The 17,066-nt window shown below is 44.3% G+C and overlaps 5 protein-coding genes across 5 annotated transcripts; 2 read left to right on the forward strand and 3 right to left on the reverse strand.

The window, feature by feature from the left end:
• Nucleotides 1-217: 217 nt before the first annotated feature.
• EAF02_003120 (uncharacterized protein) lies at nucleotides 218-2,192 on the reverse strand (the record flags this gene model as incomplete). Its single annotated transcript, XM_038899168.1, has 2 exons — nucleotides 218-1,992; nucleotides 2,045-2,192. The coding sequence occupies 2 exons, from the start codon at nucleotides 2,190-2,192 to the stop codon at nucleotides 218-220; spliced, it is 1,923 nt and encodes a 640-aa protein (XP_038761456.1).
• An 831-nt stretch (nucleotides 2,193-3,023) lies between these two features.
• Nucleotides 3,024-6,220, forward strand: EAF02_003121 (uncharacterized protein; the record flags this gene model as incomplete). The annotated part of the gene is made up of 2 exons (XM_038899169.1): nucleotides 3,024-5,631; nucleotides 5,682-6,220. The coding sequence occupies 2 exons, from the start codon at nucleotides 3,024-3,026 to the stop codon at nucleotides 6,218-6,220; spliced, it is 3,147 nt and encodes a 1,048-aa protein (XP_038761457.1).
• Nucleotides 6,221-7,969: 1,749 nt separating this feature from the next.
• EAF02_003122 (uncharacterized protein) lies at nucleotides 7,970-10,766 on the reverse strand (the record flags this gene model as incomplete). Its single annotated transcript, XM_038899170.1, has 4 exons — nucleotides 7,970-9,245; nucleotides 9,298-9,521; nucleotides 9,571-10,287; nucleotides 10,443-10,766. 4 exons carry the CDS (start codon nucleotides 10,764-10,766, stop codon nucleotides 7,970-7,972), a joined length of 2,541 nt encoding a protein of 846 aa, XP_038761458.1.
• Nucleotides 10,767-12,430: 1,664 nt separating this feature from the next.
• EAF02_003123 (uncharacterized protein) lies at nucleotides 12,431-13,871 on the forward strand. Its single transcript, XM_038899171.1, has 3 exons — nucleotides 12,431-12,596; nucleotides 12,737-13,163; nucleotides 13,216-13,871. The coding sequence occupies exons 1-3, from the start codon at nucleotides 12,552-12,554 to the stop codon at nucleotides 13,782-13,784; spliced, it is 1,041 nt and encodes a 346-aa protein (XP_038761459.1). The 5' UTR covers nucleotides 12,431-12,551; the 3' UTR covers nucleotides 13,785-13,871.
• Nucleotides 13,872-14,361: 490 nt separating this feature from the next.
• On the reverse strand, nucleotides 14,362-16,466 carry EAF02_003124 (uncharacterized protein; the record flags this gene model as incomplete). Its single annotated transcript, XM_038899172.1, has 2 exons — nucleotides 14,362-15,539; nucleotides 15,641-16,466. 2 exons carry the CDS (start codon nucleotides 16,464-16,466, stop codon nucleotides 14,362-14,364), a joined length of 2,004 nt encoding a protein of 667 aa, XP_038761460.1.
• Between the last annotated feature and the right edge of the window lie 600 nt (nucleotides 16,467-17,066).

Consider the following 17,066-nt stretch of genomic DNA (forward strand, 5'->3'; position numbering starts at 1 on the left):
GACAAAATCAGAAAAGTCTCATATACATGGAGAGTAATGTCATGACAAAGGGAAAATAAAACAAAAACCTAGTAAATATTTATTTGTAGAAAATTAAACTTTACGAAGCGGTTTACCTCATCGTGGAAGGAACTATCAACCTTCACATGCCAGTGTCATTCCTTCCCAATCAAACGCCGTCGCTATGTTAAGACTATCTAGACAAAAGGATAAGTTTTCAAGTTCCCTCAACACCTTCAGCCGCCAACGCCTTTCGATACTCCCTCGATGCCTTCTCCAAAGTTTTGATGGTAGGTTGCATCATTTCTCCGACTACTTTTGAACCTCCACCAACGGAATCAGGATTCCACTTTATTTTCTTTCCCGTCTTCTCCCAAACATCTCTTAGATGTGCTTTCTGTCTCTCGATGATCTCATCTCTCTCATATTCGGCATCAGCCGCGACAGCATTAATCCGATCCATGGCTCTATCAAGTGTCTCAACCATCTTTGCAAGCTCACCTGCCCGATCCGGATCTCCTGAAAGAAATATAAGCCAGAAGTGGTGAAGGAATTCGACAGTAGTGGCATGTGTCAGTGTCAATCTATCAAAAAGCTTTTGCGATAAACCCGCTAACGCAGATGTAGTACTAGAACCATCCATTTCTGTCCGTCGTGACGCGATCCCTTCGAAAATTTGTTTTTGGGCATCCATCAGACTGCTTTTGCTTCCGACATGAGGAATCTTATGTTCTTCCTCTTCCTCGCTGTCACTCTCTTCATTCACCCCAATAGCTGTCCGCAGGTCTAAACCGCCAGCGGAATCAACGCCTATTAATGTGGGGTCGAGATCAGATTGCAGACCAAGCAAAACATCGGAAGGTATTTGCTTCGCATAAAGAGCGGCTTCTTCAGATATGGCAGACTTTTCGCTTGAAAGGAATTGGCTCTGTTCTTTGATGTTGAGCATGATTCTGTTCTCTTCTGCATCGCCCTGAAGATCTCTTAATGCTAAAGAATTGAATGTTTCTTCATCCATGCCGATAGGGTCTGAGGGGTCTACATCAGATGGGGTAACATGAGCCATGATTTTCTCGCTCAAGCTATTGAGAGTTCGAACAATTGGTACTTTCCCCGATGCTTCAGGTCGCATTGTAAAGTCCTTTCGATTGCCTGCTCTGATACCCCCTTGGTTCTCTTCATTGCCCTCAAGATCGATGATGTGAGGAATGTGAGTAGAAAGGAGTCTTTGATCGAGTCCATCATCAGTATTGGCATTCAGATACCTATCAAAGGTAGGGTCAAGACTATCTTGTTCACTAATGCGCTCCCCTTTGAGTTTTTTGAATAGGCGACTGAGGAAAAATCTTGACCAAAAATCCATCTCATTAAGTTTAGGAACATTCTCGTCGTAAACTCTCTTGACTAGTGGATGTTGACTGAAAATTAGTTGGACTTGCTCCGCACTGATATTCATCTTCAGCTCTCCATCGACTTGACGTGGTTTTACGGCAGACAAGACATTGTAAGGACCCCTTTTTTGACTAGACTCAACTGCATGAGCTCGCAAAAGATTTGTTCGTGCAGACCAAAACTGAGAATTGAATTGGGAGTCTGATATCGTGTCTGGCTTGGTCCGTCTTGCTTCCATATAAGTTCGCTGCAGTGCTGGATCCTTCTTCATGAGTGATTGTTGCAACTCGATATCCGTCTTCAACTGAGCATCATCATAAAACCTGGCATTCCCAGAACCAGGCTTTGATGCTACGGCACTTGCCATTTCCATGGCCGCCGAAGCAGGCCCAGAACCATTTGCCTTGGGTACATTTGAATCCGCCGCTTTCAATGCACTAATCAAATTTGTCAAGGCATCTTTGATAGCATTCGCTTCCCCACGTGGATTGGCAGGGGAATTGAAATGGAAAAGATGGGTCACTGATTCCGGGGAATTTGCTGACTTTTCAAAAACTTTCAACATTACCTTTGCAGCGGTTTGGGGTGTCTGCTGCAAATCTGAAAATGTTAATATATCAAGTCAATGAAACCTCAAAGCCGAGTAACCTACTGGTAATATCTGCTACCGCGATATTCACTGTAGCTCCCCCTCCATCCGCCTTCAAAGGTAACCATTGAATTGACTTTTCGTCTTTAGATATACTCAGTGTCCCATCTTTCTTCTTGTATACGGCAAGCCCTTGAGGAGGTGGCGCCATGTTTTTATGCAAGACCCGAGTATGCACGTTATCGCATACGAATAAAAGAATATGGAAATGTTCTTCTTATAGTACAGGGGAAATTTTTGTCTTCACCAGAAACACAAGGGAGCAAATCGAAGAAACAAGATGAAAATGGAAAGAAGCTTGAAGGTGTTTGTTGAAAGAGTTCTTGACCTTTTTAATGTTTCTTCCTTTTGCCAGGTTGCTCTTATATTTTCTTATGTCCCCCTTGTGGTTTTATATTATACTATTCCATACAATAGAATAGAATACACCTGGCTAGATAAGATGTCCAGGCAAGTAGTAAATTTATGTGTGTGGTCGTATGGAAGATCTTGTTATCCTCAGGTGCCTTTGCCGTACTTTGAATTCAGCCTTTCAATGATCGATGACCTTGTTAATCCAGCCAGGAATCATTAAAAAATGCTGACACATCAATAATAACAAGGTGAGCCTGCGCTAGACTTGTAAAGGTTTAGCTTTATTTATTTTTCCATTACCTTGGTTAAAATGGAAAGAATCGGAATTAATAAATTCCGCTTCATCCTTCTGATTCGTCCGGGCGAATTTTTCGGCATGCTATTTTTGATAATTGCCTCAATTGTGAGGCTAAACATCAATGCAACTGTTCCACCCAAAATCTGATTCGGTGCGATCATTTGACTCGTCTGCCATTTCTATCCGAACTGTTACGCAGTTCTTGTATTTTGCTTAAAAATAAGACTTACTCCGCCTCTCATTTTCAACTTTGGTTGAATTCAACCTCCCTACTCTACTCTATAGAATACCTCTTGGTTCGGTCTTTTCCTATTCGCATTGGCAGGCGCAATGCTTCGAACTACACTGAGGCAATCGAGTAGCCAGCTCTTGAGGGGTGGCTGCTCTGCTAGAACTCTGTGCACAACCTCAAGATCACCTCTCTCCATCTCGAATGCCACATCGAAATCCGCCCTCTCGTCGAAACGACGTTCTCTAGCTATCATTTCCCAGAAGAGACATGAGTCGACTTCTGCAAGTGCCCCGGATTCAAATGACAGTTTTTTGTCCGGAAACACCGCAAATTACATTGATGAGATGTATATGCAATGGAAGGAGGATCCATCGAGCGTGCATATCTCCTGGCAGGTTTACTTCAGGAATATGGAGAGTGGTGATATGCCAATGTCGCAAGCTTTCACCCCTCCCCCAACTTTGGTTCCCACACCTACCGGAGGCGTTCCAAGTTTCTTGCCAGGCTTAGGTGGCGGAGAGGGTTCAGAAGTCACAAATCACTTGAAGGTTCAGTTGTTATGCCGTGCATATCAAGCTCGCGGACATCACAAAGCAGATATCGACCCTCTCGGTATTAGACGCGAGGCTGAGGAATTTGGTTACAGCAAACCTAAGGAGCTCCAACTCGAACATTACCAATTCTCGGAGAAGGATCTGGATACCGAATACTCCCTTGGCCCTGGTATTCTGCCACATTTCAAGAAAGCGGGTCGTGAGAAGATGACCCTGCGCGAAATTATTGCGGCATGCGAACGTATCTACTGTGGTTCGTATGGTGTCGAATATATCCACATTCCTGACAGAGAACAATGTGATTGGTTACGAGCTCGAATCGAGGTTGACAAGCCTTTCAAATACTCAATTGATGAGAAGCGCAGAATCTTGGATCGTTTGATCTGGAGTTCAAGTTTCGAAAGTTTCTTGGCTACCAAATACCCCAACGACAAGCGTTTCGGTTTGGAAGGTTGTGAGACCTTGGTTCCAGGTATGAAAGCTTTGATCGACAGAAGTGTCGATTTTGGTGTCAAAGATATTGTTATTGGAATGCCTCATCGTGGTCGCTTGAATGTTCTCAGTAACGTTGTCAGGAAACCAAACGAGTCAATCTTCAGTGAATTCGGTGGTTCCGCTGCAGCTGAGGATGAAGGTTCCGGTGATGTTAAGTACCATTTGGGAATGAATTTTGAGCGCCCAACTCCTTCTGGCAAACGTGTACAGCTTTCCTTGGTCGCCAATCCCTCCCATCTCGAAGCTGAAGACCCTGTCGTACTCGGTAAAACTCGAGCTATCCAGCATTACAACAATGATGAAAAGGACCACAAGACTGCTATGGGTGTTCTCCTCCATGGTGATGCTGCCTTTGCTGCCCAAGGTATTGTATACGAATGTTTGGGTTTCCACTCTTTGCCTGCATACTCTACAGGTGGTACAATCCACTTGGTTGTCAACAATCAAATTGGTTTCACCACCGATCCACGTTTCGCTCGATCAACAGCTTACTGTACCGACATCGCCAAGTCAATTGATGCTCCTGTCTTCCATGTTAATGCTGATGATGTTGAGGCTGTCAACTACGTTTGTCAATTGGCTGCTGATTGGCGTGCTGAGTTCCAACGCGATGTTGTCATTGATCTCGTTTGTTACAGAAAGCATGGTCACAACGAAACCGATCAACCTTCGTTCACACAACCTTTGATGTACAAGCGCATTCAAAAACACAAGTCCCAAATTGACATTTACATTGATCAACTTCTCAAGGATGGTAGCTTTACCAAGGAGGACATTGATGAGCACCGAAAGTGGGTTTGGGGAATGTTAGAGGAGAGCTTCGCTAAGAGCAAGGATTATCAACCAACATCAAAGGAGTGGACCACCTCCGCTTGGAATGGTTTCAAATCGCCAAAGGAACTTGCTACCGAAGTCCTTCCACACAACCCTACCGGTGTACCAGCTCACACTTTGGAGCACATTGCTACAACAATCGGTTCATATCCAGAGGACTTTAACGTGCACCGTAACCTCAAGCGTATCTTGGCTAACCGTATCAAGACTGTGAGTGAAGGACAAGACATCGACTGGTCAACTGCTGAAGCACTTGCATTCGGAACTCTCGTCGGCGAAGGCCACCACGTCCGTGTTTCTGGTCAAGATGTTGAGCGTGGTACTTTCTCTCAAAGACACGCTGTCTTCCACGATCAAGAGAACGAGAAAACCTACACACCTCTTCAACATATCAGCAAAGACCAAGGAAAGTTCGTCGTTTCTAACTCTTCATTGAGTGAGTTCGGTTGTCTTGGTTTCGAATACGGTTACTCTCTCTCTTCACCAGATGCTCTCGTCATGTGGGAAGCTCAATTCGGTGATTTCGCTAACAACGCTCAATGTATCATCGATCAATTCGTCGCTTCTGGTGAGGTCAAGTGGATGCAAAGATCCGGTCTCGTCATGTCATTACCTCACGGTTATGATGGGCAAGGACCTGAGCATTCTTCTGGCCGTATGGAGAGATATCTTCAACTCTGTAACGAAGACCCTCGTATCTTCCCTTCGCCGGAGAAGCTCGAGCGTCAACACCAAGATTGCAACATGCAAATTGCTTACATGACATCACCATCTAACTTGTTCCACATCTTGAGAAGACAAATGAACAGACAATTCCGAAAGCGTAAGTCGTACCATTTCCTTCAAAAAAAAACCTTTACTAACAATCTCTAGCTCTTATCATTTTCTTCTCCAAATCTCTCCTCCGTCATCCTATTGCCCGTTCACCAATTGAGGAATTCACCGGTGACTCTCAATTCCGCTGGATTATCCCTGATGCTGAACATGGCAAATCTATCAACGAGCCTGAGAACATCGAGCGTGTTATCCTTTGCACAGGACAAGTTTATGCCGCCTTGAGCAAATACCGCGCCGACAACAACATCAAGGACACTGCCTTTACTCGTATCGAACAACTCAACCCTTTTCCATGGCAACAACTCAAAGAGAACCTTGACATGTACCCCAATGCCAAGACCATTGTTTGGTGTCAAGAAGAACCTCTCAATGCCGGTGCATGGAGTTTCACTCAACCTAGAATTGAAACTTTGTTGAACAACACTCAATACCATGATAGAAAGCACGTCATGTACGCAGGTAGAGATCCAAGTGCCAGTGTGGCTACTGGTCTTAAGGCTAGCCATACCAAGGAAGAAGCGAAGTTGTTGGAGACTGCTTTCTCCGTTACTCAAGACAAATTGAAGGGAGAATAGATTTTTTTTAGCTTGAGGGCTGAGGTTGGAGGATGTGAAGGAAAAGGTGCAGATTTGTAATGTAAACTGAGAGGAAGAGGAACATAACATAGCGTGAGACATCACATTACATGATGGGTGATGGGCATCGGGTTGAATGCGATTAGAGCAAGATGTATTATTGTACAGAATTGAGTGGTGGTGGAAGTATTAGTCTGACTTGGGACGAACAATCGTTAAGACGCCGTTTTTTTGTTGGTAGGATGATTTTCATGTGATGTTTGATGCTTGACGTTTGATGATTGATGATTTGTATGGCTATGATTTGAAATTTTGTTAAATGTTAATGGAATTCTTGGTGTTGCTGGCGTAGTATTGATAAAAGTACTGTACTTTGGCAGATACTACAGATGCCTGCGTAAATGCTTGGTATCAGGGTCCTGCAAAATAATCATAACGGTAATACTTAGGAAGATAAGGGGGGTAGTGATGCGAGGGGTGCGAGCAGATCTCGAGTTAAGTAGGTATATGTGTGCAAGGTAGGTAGGAATCTATCAAGAATTCTCACTCTCACTCCCCTCTGCATCTTCCCAAACAGCAAAAGTAATTTCCCCATTGATATTTCATTCGCTGGAGACTATCTACCTATCTACTATCTTAAGAGCTACCTATCTAGAACGAGAAAAATAAGAAATGAGTAATCCCTAAGAGTTGGCTGGTCCTGATGATTCATTCCTTCATTTTCATATCCATCCATCCATCCATCCATCCATTAGTTTTGTTTCCGTGAGTACCTAGTATTCATTCCTTCATATCCATCATTTTATTTCATTCATTCATTCATAATCGTCATCATACTGGCAAATTAATTATTCCGTCGCTCAAACCCAATCCCAAAGTCTCATAACCCTCCCCAAAAACGGCAACTCAACTAAAGATTTTTCTCTGCATGATTCCTCCTGAGGAAAGAGTCGAGATGAATCTTCAGTTGTTGTAGAGAAATGTGATTTCATATTTCATTCCATCTTCCATCTTTCCATCTTTCCGTCCATCCATAACTAAGAACCCAACAACTCCACCAGCCAGTCCCATCTCTCAGAAATCTCTTGAAAGAAACCTCGAGATGAAACCTCAAATTTACAAAAAAAATCCCCCCCCAATTTGAAAAGTAATCCACCATCCCATCTCTCCGCCACCAAATCTTTCATCTCTCCTACTTTATACATTCCCACTCTCAGAAAGACGGGTGAGAACATACGCAGCAAGATCTGGGTAAGTAGATGAAAGAATAGAATGAATGGAAGCAAAAGAAATCCATTCGTCATCGTAGCATGAATAGTAAAACAGCGAAAAATTGACCAATATCGCAAGAACCGAAATACAAAAGAAAGAAAAGGAAATAAGGGTGCGTTGAGCTGTATGTAGGAAAAGAGATTGAAGAAGAAGAAGAAGAAGAAGAAGAAATAGGGCGAAGTGATTTGAAGTAATCCGACAGAGAGCATCCTGAGCTTAAATTGGGACTGTTGAGTTTTCTGATTCAACTGTAGTATTCGAGAGAAGAAGCTAAAGAGCCGTTTTCATATGTATGTATACAACAGTTGATGAAGTGAGGGAAAACTGGCGAGAATGCTCGGAGAATTGATGTGACAAATATTCTGCAGTAGATTGGACCGGAAAGAAGAGTTTTCTGGTGATTGAGAAAGGCAAAAAGGCCCAAAGCTTACAAGTTGAAAGGTATTGAAAAAGCGATTGCAGCAATTACATCAAATTTTAGTTGTGATTAATAATCACGGCGTCGACTCGATGGCCCAACTGACGCAAAGTTCTCTTAGCTGCTAAAGCTTCGACTGAAGTGTCAAGCACCATAACATCCTGCGCTTGCTGTAAGAGCAAAAGGAGTTTACGGTTATCGTTGATAGCTTGAACTTTGTGTGTAAGGAATACAGCGCAGCCAGCGAGAACAATCTGTTGAGCTGGATCGCGTTCAACAGTAAGAGCATATCGAAGGGAATCAAGCGTATTCTTGATTTCAGTAAGCGAGTCCTCGACGGATGACGGGAGGGGTTGCTCATGCTCATGGCCATCATTGCCGTTCTCTCTACGTGGTGGATCTGATGCGCCATCTCCAGCAGTGACTTGGATGTTGTTTTGACCATTTCCTTGAATTTGTACATATGAATTTGGAACTGATGGAGGAGAACGCGTAGGTGCACTCTGTGACAAAGTTTGAATTCGGTGCTCAATAATAGAGTCTGAGGGTGGTGCATCTTGCTCTCTGAAAATGGCATCAAGTTGAGCAGTGGACATCACAGAATGCTGTACAACTGATGTTGGATAATCGGCCATCTGTGCGGTTGAGTCGGCAGCTTCCACAGAAGTCTCAACAACCTGAGAGCTAACAAGTTTGCTTCGGCCAGCTGAATTGTTGGTTGGATGCTCAACTGAACCAACTTGATTGACTTGCTCGGTAAGATAGGTTATTTCACTGTAAAACGACGCGAACTCCTCACCGACGTCGCGATCATTGACGAAAGGAGCAATTTCAGGTGCCTTTTCCACTATAACAGTAGGAATATCGTGCTGAGCAATTGCATGTTCGGGGACACTAACTGAAGCAGAAAAAGGTGGGTCCATAGCAACGACTTCTGAAGTACGACGGTTTTGCATCATTCCAGAAAGGCGGCTCTTGAGACCTCTTCCAGCATTCTTGACAGAAGACATCGCACTCGACTTTAAAGCAGGCGCTGGCTTGCGGGACTTCGCATTGGCCTTGGCGCGAGCTGCGGAAGAGGCAGTTGGCTTCGACAGACGTTCTGCCAACGTTACTTTCTTCTCTAGAGTGAGTTCGGTCGGCTTAAGGGTTTTGTTTTCTGTAGAATCTGGTAGAGACGACTTGCGTTTACTAAACTTCGAGGTAGCAGCGCTGAATCCCTTTGGCTTTGCTACCGGTGTTGTCTTTCTAGCAATCTTTTCGAGGACATTGTTTGATTGCTCAATATCTTCAGGGAACTCGTCAATGTAGAGACGAGTCCTGACCTTAGAATAACTGCAAATAGTGATTAGAGAGTGGCGGAGCGAATCAGGGTGAATAAACTTACGGTGGCGACGTGCCCAGAACAATCCTATCGGCGTTTCTAGCAAAACGCGTGGAGGGAAGCAGCGACATTTCTCTCTTTCTACCAATAGTTGTTTGGCTTTCAGATCGGCCAATTGGACCACTATGAGCGATAGCTTGAAGGGCGGTATTGGGAGCGACTTGGATGAGGTCTTCTTGATCGGTGGGGGCTGGCAGTGGCTTGAGCAGGGTTTCCTTGATCTTTGACTTCGAGCGGATTGTCAGTGATGTCTTCAGAAATATTATTGTTGGGGACATCTTGAGCAACAGTTCCTGTTAATCTATCAGAGCCATCAATAATTACATGGGTTGAAAGGTCGTTTAAACCATTATTGCTGCTAACATCGACCATACTTCTGACTGAAGGCTCGTCGTTGTCATCAGTATTCGTGGACAAAGGAGTTTCCTGATGTGTTGAAAAGCGGGAAATAACATTATCGACGACCTTGTGGGAACTGCTTTCATCATTTGTTAAGCTGGATCGGCTACGACGTTGATTTTTTGGCAAGGGACTACCGTTATCCTTCAGGGAAGCAATGTGACTTGGGGATGCTAGACAATCATTACCACTTGGAACTTCTAGAACGTGGTTTTCAGCTGCGTCTGTTTCGGGTTTATTGGCCAGTTTAGCTTGGTTAAATTGGAGACGCTTCATACTAGCATTTGTCTCACGAACCCTAGAGACAACCATATTTTTGTCTTCTGGAGGGGTCAAGAGTTGTAGTTTTGTCGAGGCGCCGTATGCAGTGCCAATCTGAGCAGTGCCAACTTCAAAAACAGAATCGGTGTCCGAATTGTAGGCGAATGAGGATGTCACAACAAAGGCGGAATCTTGAGTATGAGATTCTGTAGCAACAGAGTCTGTGAGGGAAATTTCTTCAATCGCGGATTTCTTAGCAATGGGTTTTGGCTGAAGGATGGGGAATTGCAAAGCGGACGAACTGAGATCGGTCGCATCCAGTAAACCACGGCGCTCGGGCGAATTTTCGAGCGGAAAATCGGCTTAGGCGGCAATTTCTTATTGAGCGACAGTCTGGTAGGCTACTAGTGGTCAGATTGAGATTGATTAAGCCGCGGTAGGTTTGAGATAATGTAAGTGATGAGGGGCTGTGTATTGGGATGACATACCATCATTGTAAAGGGTGTGTCAATGTCTGAAATGTCGAGCTCGTACTCAGCAATCATTACCTTAGAAAGCTTTGAGGGTGTATATGGAGCAGTGTCGTATTGATTGCGATTCCCTCGATTTTGTTGGTAACGAGCAAGACTTCGTAATGTTCTGGTGCTAGAGTCGCGTCTCAATCTTCTGTGAGGAGATCGAGATGATTTGCCAGAAGTTTCGAGATAATAATCAATATTGAATCCTTTACAATCAGGTGTGGTAAAGGACTCTGGTGAGGTGTATTGGTATTGTTGTTTCGTATTGAAGCTGTTGGTGCGTTGCCTATTCATGCGAGAGCTTGCATCTGTTTAACACACCCCGATGATGGACATTGCCATCATGCTTCGGAGTGGCTAGTCCGCCAATCATGTTTGAGTATTCCACCATGATCAGCTTTGATGAAATTTCCTTTAAACTGAACTTCTCTTCAATGGAACTGAAACTGAAGCAGATGAATGGATTTCTAAACAAAATTATCAAAGAGAATTTGAATTTTGATTCAACACCGCAGAATCAAAATGCAAATGATAAAGGCAAAATGATAGATATCTTACAACACCAGAGTTGAGTAGTGACAAGTCTAAACCTGGCTGTGGTGTTTTGTTGGTTTATTGAGGTCGAGAGAGAAAATTGGAAGAATTAAGATCTCGAGAGACAATACCTGCTCAGTTGTATGAACAACTGTGTGTTTGCTAGCGTGTCCGAAGGAAAGCCGTGAGCCGAACCAATACTACTCTTTCAATACCTCTGCCGCCCTAATGTAATCTTTGGGACATTATTCTTTGAGGCTATGCTGTGGGCTAGAGAATGTGCTATGAGTTTACAGATCTGTCGAAGAGAAGTCTGCAGTGTGAGACAATAGAAGACAATGATTGCATACTCTTTGGTTACTGGGGTGGTGTATAAATCTACATAAAGAAGGAAGAAGGTTTCTACTGTTTCAGAAAAAAAGATTTGAATAGCAAAAGAAGTAACAGTGTCTTGTGAGGAGTTAGGGTGACTCATGAACCTCTGATTTGAGAGAAAAGTCCTTGGGTCAATGGATAGAGCTCTATACTTCCATGTAGCATGCCTACTCTGAGTCTGTCTGCTTGTGTATATATCAACTTTGTGAGTTTCTAGAAATCCTAGTTGCCAGTATCTTTGACCTAGATATGAAGTGATACTCAGGTAGCTCAAAGCTGGAGAGATTTCCATAACAAAACAACAGCATACAATCACACTTTACATAATCAAAGAATTTGATCTCCAAATCTGATATAAGGACACACCTAAAGAGCTACAATGTTGATGCCTCATGTCATGATGTTTGATTTGAGCAAAAGACAACAGAAACAATACAAAACAAAGAGGATGAAACCAAATGTAATCCTTCTTAGGAATATGATTCAACATCACTTGATTTCGAGTATTCACTCTCATTTCTCCCGTAGCCACAACGCAGATATGAGGTGAGTTTGAAGTGAGGTTGGAGTGAAGTCTTGAATTGAAGTGAGGTTCAATCACAATGTTTTGTGGATCACCAATCAGAACGATCAATTTCAGACTTACGTTAGTCATCACTGCGGGAGTTCCCTGGCGCTCTCTCTAACAGAAGTTAACATACTAGATCCCGTAACTAGTTAGTTAAATACTTTTATTATGATAATGATGATGATGATGATGACGATGATGATTTATACACAGTAGGACGGTATCAGTACCTTGAAGATTTCTACACATAAATAATTCATATCCAATATCGTCCGGTAAAATGATTACCTACCTATGTACTCACAAAGGTAAGGTAACATCTTACATCGAATCATATTCATCCGATTCCAACACAGTTGATCACCTAAGCACACATCACTCTTTTCTACGGAGTAGAGTAAATCCAGCTTGCTATGCACGGACCCCAAGCGCCTTCCCGGTTCATTTACGTCACTAAGTGGGCAAATGGTGAAAGCTTTAAGTTCCATAGGCCAGCTCTTGATTTCTTCAACATAAGAAGTAATCTTGTACTTTGAATCCAGAGCATTGTCTTTCTATACCTTCTGATACCCAATTGACGTTACATAATACCAATTTTCATCATGTTTGCAAGACAAACCCTCAGAGCGGCTCAGCCATTGAGAAGCGTAAGTTAGAGCTTTCTGCTTTTTTTCTCAATGCTGTGGAACTCGAAGCTTGAAGCAGATAGCTTGCTTAGATATCACAGCACAACGCGTTGCAATATCCAAACACGTTATTCAACACAAGCTAACAAATTGGTTTATAGCAATACCGTCGATATGCTACCGAATCCTCCAGTGGCGGTGGATCGAATGCTGCCTTGTACGCCGGTCTCGCAGCTGCAGCAGGCGCTGGAGCATACTACTTCTTGAACCAGGGAGATAATGCCGCAAAGGTCAAGGATGCAGCAAAGGACGCAGAAGCTAAGGCAAAGGAGGCTGTTGGACAGGGTAAAGCTAAGGTCGAAGGAGCTGTTGGGAAAGCTGCTTTCACTGGTGGTGACCAAGGCTTCATCAGTCTTAAGCTCGACAGCGTGGAGAATATCAACCACAACACCAAGAAATTCAGATTCGAGCTTCCTGAGAGTGACCAAGTCAGCGGCTTACAAGTCGCTTCTGCTCTTCTTACTAAGTATAAGGGCCCAGAGATGCAAAAGCCTGCGATCCGTCCTTATACCCCCACTAGTGACGAAAGTGAGGATCAGCCATAATTCCTTTTCATCAAGCTTTATTAACACTTTATTAGGTGAACAGGGATTCATCGATCTTCTTGTAAAGAAGTACCCCAATGGTGTCATGTCCGAACACATGCACGCCATGGTTCCCGGACAAAGATTGGACTTCAAGGGACCTATCCCAAAATACCCATGGTCAGCAAACAAGCATGACCACATTGCTCTCATTGCTGGAGGAACTGGAATCACTCCAATGTACCAACTCGCACGAGCCATCTTCAACAACCCCGCCGATAAGACAAAGGTTACATTGGTATTCGCAAACGTCACCGAAGAAGATATCTTATTGAAGCGCGAATTTGAAGATCTTGAGAACACATACCCACAACGATTCAGAGCTTTCTACGTCTTGGATAACCCGCCCAAGTCATGGTCTGGCGGAAAAGGTTTCATCGACAAGGAGCTCTTGAAGACTGTTCTTCCAGAACCTAAGACTGAGAATGTTAAGGTCTTTGTCTGTGGTCCACCAGGAATGTACAAGGCTATCTCTGGTCCAAAGGTTTCTCCTTCGGATCAGGGTGAGTTGGCTGGTGTCTTGAAGGAGTTGGGGTACTCGAAAGAACAAGTTTATAAGTTTTAGAGGACTGCTATCATAATTTAGACCTGTAAGATAGAGATACTTATAGATAGACAGACCGGAATGAAAAACCACATATACCCGCAGCAATCTAAGCGTCTTGATTCCATTTCCGTTTCGCTGCTCTATGACTTGATCTTCTGTGATTTTTTTTCCAATGAGTTTCAAATGTTTTAGCGTTGATTTCCAAACGTCTGAGGAATCAATGATTTTTTGGGTCAAATATTCGAAAGCCTCTTCTCGCCATTCTCTCCACACTTGTCCAGAAGATTGTTTAGTCTAACTTTTCTCCTTAAAATACCGGTTTTGCAACAATGCGTATTCACAGGGTAAGAATGGCAATTCGCAAGAGCAGTTGACGAATTAAAATTGTTTCTCTAGATTCATCGTCATTATCTCATATCTATTCTATCTATTAAGTATGTCTGGCACTCCTGTATAGCCTGCTTCCCCCCGCGCCACCCATGACATTATATTCACGCTTTCCAAACCCTCTAATATTTCCAACGCACGAAGATTCAAACCCAGATACAAAACCAATATTTCCATAGAAGTCCATTCTTGCACAACCCCAATATCTCTAATGCGTCGCAGCAAAGCGACTCCACCCCCTCACTTTCTCCCCATAAACATAAAACAAATACGGCACCGGCACCATCACCGCGCTTATCCCCCCCAACACCGTAAGCGTCCAATGCACACCCAGATTCTCATAAAACGGAATCCCCACCTCCACCATCCCCCCCGCAGCCACATATCTCACCAGCGTCAAACTCGCCAGTGCAGACGCCGCGTACATTTCATAGGAATCGATAATATACTGATACGTACTTATGAAAATACACAGGATGCCAAAGCCAAAAAAGAGCGAAGCAACAAGACCCGACCAGGGAGAAATCGAAGGATAATTCGTCCACCCCATCCAGAAAAGCGAGATGGGAATAAATGGCGCGCCGAACATGGCAAACCAGAGTCGTTTTTCCGGGGGCAGTTTGGCTTTCTCTCCGTGGATGGCGCGCAGAGCTTCCAGATCTTGCTTCGCCCAGTGGTGGATCAGTGGAACGAGACAGGTGGCGAAACAGAGCCCGATGGCAATCCCAAGGAATGCGAGTCCGGTGAGCCCCTCGCTGAAATTGTACGTTTCGCCAAAAATGTACGTGTATCCGTCGAGAAAGGTAAAGAGGATAATGTATACGACGGTGAGATACAGCGCGAAGAGCATGACGATGGGTTCGCGCGTGATGAGGAGACAGGGTCGATATAACGCTTTGAGTAAGCGCGTTTTGAATGGATCGGCTCGGATTTCCACCTCGGCCACAAATCGCTCATCGCCTGTTATGCGGCGCAGATGCGCGGCTTTCCATTTCAGCAGAATGGGCGCGAAAGTCTCGGGTTGGAATAATGTGATGAGGAGGAGGATAGCCCCGGAAAGAATCAAGGTAATCCATTCGCACCATCTCCAACTCACGAGGCGAGATTGTCCGACGAAACCCCCGACGATGGGCCCGAATATCGGTCCCATGAAGGCGGCGTTGGCGAAGACGGGAAAGGCGTACACGCGCTCCATGGGCGACCACAGATCCGATATGGATCCCCCGGCGCAGGTGAGTGGGGTGGAGCCGAAAAAGCCGGCGAGGAAGCGGAAGATGAGTTGCGTGGCGAGATTGGGGGCGAGCGCGGAAGCCATGATCCAGATCATGTATATGAAGAGTGTGGAAATGTATACTGGGTTTCTCCCGATGGTTTCGGATATCGGTCCTAAGTACCGTAGGTATCAGCATATACGTTTCAAGAATCACATACAGATACCTATGTAGGTGATAGATTAAATGAACTGTACAAACAAGATAAAAACTCACCAGCAAACAACGCCCCCAATCCAAATCCCACAAGAAACAACCCCGTCGTCAACGACTCCGCAACCTCACTCACGCCAAAATCTTTCCCCGCCTGCGTCAACGCCGCACTATCAATCGACGACGCAAAGCCCACTATAAATCCAATCGACGCAATCATGACGGTGCAGAAACTCCGCCGCCAAATCGACCAATTATGCGGATTCATGTAATCTTTCGCGCCTTCGTAACCGACGACGAAGACCGTTTCTCTCTCTCCTTGTTTGTCATTCCCTGCATCGTTTGTGTGGGGTGCTTGTCTCGATTTAGATTTGGATTTGCCCTTTGATGCGGTCCGCGTTCTCGTTAGCTGGGCAGATAATTCGCGCACCTCGATTCCCGTTAATGTATATCCCAATCGTGTTCCGAAACTGCGCGTGGTGTGTGCTGTTGCTCGAGTGGCGATTCGATCAAGGGTTTCTGATCTCGCGTTTACACTTTCGTCGTCTTGTTCTTCTTGTTCTGTATCATCTTTCTCTTTGTGTGGATTTTCTTCGGTGTAAGAATCTAGTGAAGGGGCATTTGATATACCTCTCTCTGCTTTCTCAATATCGTGCGTGTGTAGCTCCGTTGCCGAGGATCCTGTATTATCAGAGGAGGCGGAAGAAGAAGAAGAAGAAGAACGAAACCCCCCAGACCCATCCCTTCTATTCACATCTAAATCCAAATTCAAATTCCCAGATTGCACATCTCTATTCCCCCTCTCCAGCGCCTCTGCCCTCAATCTATCCCTCTCGAATTGCGCTTCGGTTAACCTCCCAAATCGTTTATATGTCAAATACGATTGCATACTGAAGACTTCCTCGTATGCTACCACGTATCAGAGATTCTTCATAGAATTCTCGAATTTTCCCAAGGAAAATTCAAGGGTGGAAAAATAGGTATATATATAAAACACAAAAGAACTTATAAGACATCAAACCCACATCGGGGAAAAAACATTTACAGCGAATCTACCAACACCATAAAAACGACTCGTAGTGGAACCTCTAAGCAGCATAGCTTCGTAATAGCACAGGGTGCGAGCCATATTGAATCCTGACACAACCCTACAGCTGAAAAGCAGAATGAATGATAACGATCTTCTATCAACGATGACCGGACTCCGGTGGAGTTTTTTTCATTTTTCCCCTGCAGATGGATTGTGGATATTGCAGATTGATAGTGGATATTGCGGAAGCGATAGTGTTATGACGCAGATGACGAAGGGTGGATGATTATAATTGGGCCTGTTGATAGATAGTGCGCAAGAAATCTTATGGCAAGGAGGGCCGAGAGCGGGGCGAACGGGGGGAGTTACCGGGAAAGCTTGTAAAGCTTGTAAAATCGTAATCGGATATAACTCCGAAAATGAAGTTTCTTATTTTTCTAAGATATTTTGTAGGCTGAT

The sequence above is a fragment of the Botrytis sinoallii genome, assembly GCF_014898435.1.
Source record: "Botrytis sinoallii strain Bc 23 chromosome Unknown BSIN_004, whole genome shotgun sequence".
NCBI lineage: Eukaryota > Fungi > Ascomycota > Leotiomycetes > Helotiales > Sclerotiniaceae > Botrytis > Botrytis sinoallii.